General features: G+C 37.8%; 1 protein-coding gene across 6 annotated transcripts in view; it reads left to right on the top strand.

Annotated features, from left to right (window-relative positions):
- LOC138351347 (protein lin-9 homolog) overlaps nucleotides 1-2,500 on the top strand; it is a 40,272-nt gene that overhangs the window by 30,217 nt on the left and 7,555 nt on the right. For all 6 annotated transcript variants that reach the window (XM_069303102.1, XM_069303104.1, XM_069303101.1 and 3 more), the window contains exons 11-12: nucleotides 280-486; nucleotides 1,616-1,792. In XM_069303102.1, the coding sequence (XP_069159203.1) occupies nucleotides 280-486; nucleotides 1,616-1,792 (384 nt within the window). The remainder of the gene's footprint in view (nucleotides 1-279; nucleotides 487-1,615; nucleotides 1,793-2,500) is intronic.

Raw genomic sequence — 2,500 nt, 5'->3', positions numbered from 1 at the left:
ATCTTAAATATAGCCTTGGCTTTTATTACTAAATCACTTCTTGATAACCTGAACCAAACTTGTGTGATTAATATTCGGGTAATAAAGTATTGGGTAAACTTTATTTTGGAAGATAAATAATTGCAAAACCTTCCACAATGTTCAAATTTAATATTAAATAGTTAGATTTAAAAAGTTACTAAAAGTACTCTATGATTTGTGTATAACTATATTATTTATGTACTTATAATCAGTTACTGTGAGAGATGTGTGTCTAAATATACTTTTAATTATTTCTAGGTAAAACTTTCAAAAATTCTCAGAGCAAAACGTGAAAAAATAGCCACTTTACGTGACATGAACGGTCAGGCAGAGAAGCAACGAAGTTATGGCCAAGAACTAAATGTAGACTTTCAGCGTAGATATGCCGGATTAGTTCTAGAAATTGAGAAGCTAAATCGTGACCTGAATCAGCATCTTCTGGCAGTTCAGGAATTTTGCCAAAATGTAAGTAAGAATCTAATGTATTTACTTGCTTAGGGAAGAAGTGCCAGAGTCCAGTGATCATGATGATAACTGGATAATGGCAAGTAATTGTTTACAGTAATTTCTTAATACGTCTTAATCTAACTCAAAAGGAAAACGAATATATTGCATATCTGAAATTTTGTGAATGTTCGATGAATGTTACCATTATGGAGAAAGTCAAGATGTACTGCTGAAGATTGCAGTATTAAAGTTGTTTACCTCCAAGATATGAGGGAGGATGCATGTATTATGTATATTACATGTACTTTACAAAGGTTTTTAATTGATGATAAGACTACTAAGGGAATGATGTTTCCTTGAATGGAAAATTAGGAAGACAAATAAGAAATGTGAAAGAATGTAAATCATTATTTGAAGATTATTGAAATGTTTTGGAGAGATTGTGTAAAATCTATTCTCTTAACCCTAAAGTGCAGGTATTGTCATGTGTTGATCCCTAGGGTAATGTGGTTATCATCCAGAAATGGTTCTAGGAGTCATTTAGTTGCATGTCTTTGCACCTTTCCCAGTTTGTTGATGTGCTGCTTCAGGTATGGGCACCATACAACTGCTAAATATTCCTGATCTCTGGTAGGCTATTAAGACTCCTGGCGCCAGATTCACGAAGCAGTTACGCAAGTACTTACGAATGTGTACATCTTTCCTCAATCTTTGACGGTTTTGGTTTATTTATTAAACAGTTTACAGGCATGAAAACTTCCCAATCTACTGTTGCTATTGTTATAAACAGCCTCCTGATACTTTGGAGCTCATTAACTGTTTAATAATTGTAAACAAAGCCACCAAAGATTCAGAAAAGATGGACAGGTTCGTAAGTGCTTGCATAACTGCTTTGTGAATCTGACCACTGGGGCTCATGTATGGACTACCTCAGTGCGGCTAGCTTCAGGGAGCCACCACGGCCCCATCAGAAAAGAGGCATTTCATTACATTAAAGGCCGAGTTTTTTGTTGACCAGGTTTAACTACGTAATCTACCTGATTCAACTTATTTTTGTTCCTTTGCATTTAATTAGGAATGTAGACAGCTTTACATGATTATTAGCTTAATTTCAAATATTTTTACTGAATATTATTTTCCTCTGTAGATTGCCCCTGAGCAGTCAGGACCTACGCTGTTACCGGGTCAAATACGAGAGCGATGCTACGAGGAAGCAGCAACTATTGTAGATGTAACTAACCACTCGAGTGGATCTCCACAGGTGGCCAGCCCAGCCATCCTTGATCTTATCACCAAGCTCACTTCGCTTATGCTTCAAATGAAGGTTGGTTTTTAGCTTACAGTTACCAGTTTTTAATTCTTGTTCAAGTATATATGTCGACAACATAGTTTCTAAACATACACTGTATCTGCTAAGATTCGTGTGCATAAAGGTGCCTGAAAGATCAATTGAAGTGGAATGCTCAGCTCAAAAGTGCATTCTTTTAGAACCATTTTCACATCATCAGCAAACATTGAGAGGACCAAGTCTATTTCCTTTTGAGAGAGAGTTTACATATACAGTATCGGAAACAGGATGCGTCCAAGGAATGAACCCTGTACGGGCTCCACTTGTGATGCCTCGCCACTCTCAGACCTCACCCCTCACAGTGAGTCACTGTCTTCTGTTACTTAGGTACTCCATTATCCACTGGAGTACCTTTCCTGGTATTCCTGCCTGCATCTCCAACTTATGCACGTCTCCTATGGGGTATTGTGTCAAAGACTTTCTGGCAGTCCAAAAAAGTTTTCCCACCCTTCTCTTTCTTGCCTAATTTTTGCTGTAGGGTCATAGAATTCTATTAACTATTGAATTAAAAATGCATTAAAGGATAGCCTCTGCAATTAAGAAACTTGAGTTTGGCAGGTCCGGGCCCCTCTGCAGTTCCCTCCCCTATGGAAGACAACCCGGGGAATTGGTAGGGGAACGTGGTTATGTGAGGTCCTACACCTGACAGCCTTTTCTTGGTACACATGAAGATTAACGTCCTTC

Source organism: Procambarus clarkii, chromosome 49 (assembly GCF_040958095.1).
Source record: "Procambarus clarkii isolate CNS0578487 chromosome 49, FALCON_Pclarkii_2.0, whole genome shotgun sequence".
Classification (NCBI taxonomy): domain Eukaryota; kingdom Metazoa; phylum Arthropoda; class Malacostraca; order Decapoda; family Cambaridae; genus Procambarus; species Procambarus clarkii.
This window is presented reverse-complemented; position numbering and strand designations above follow the sequence as displayed.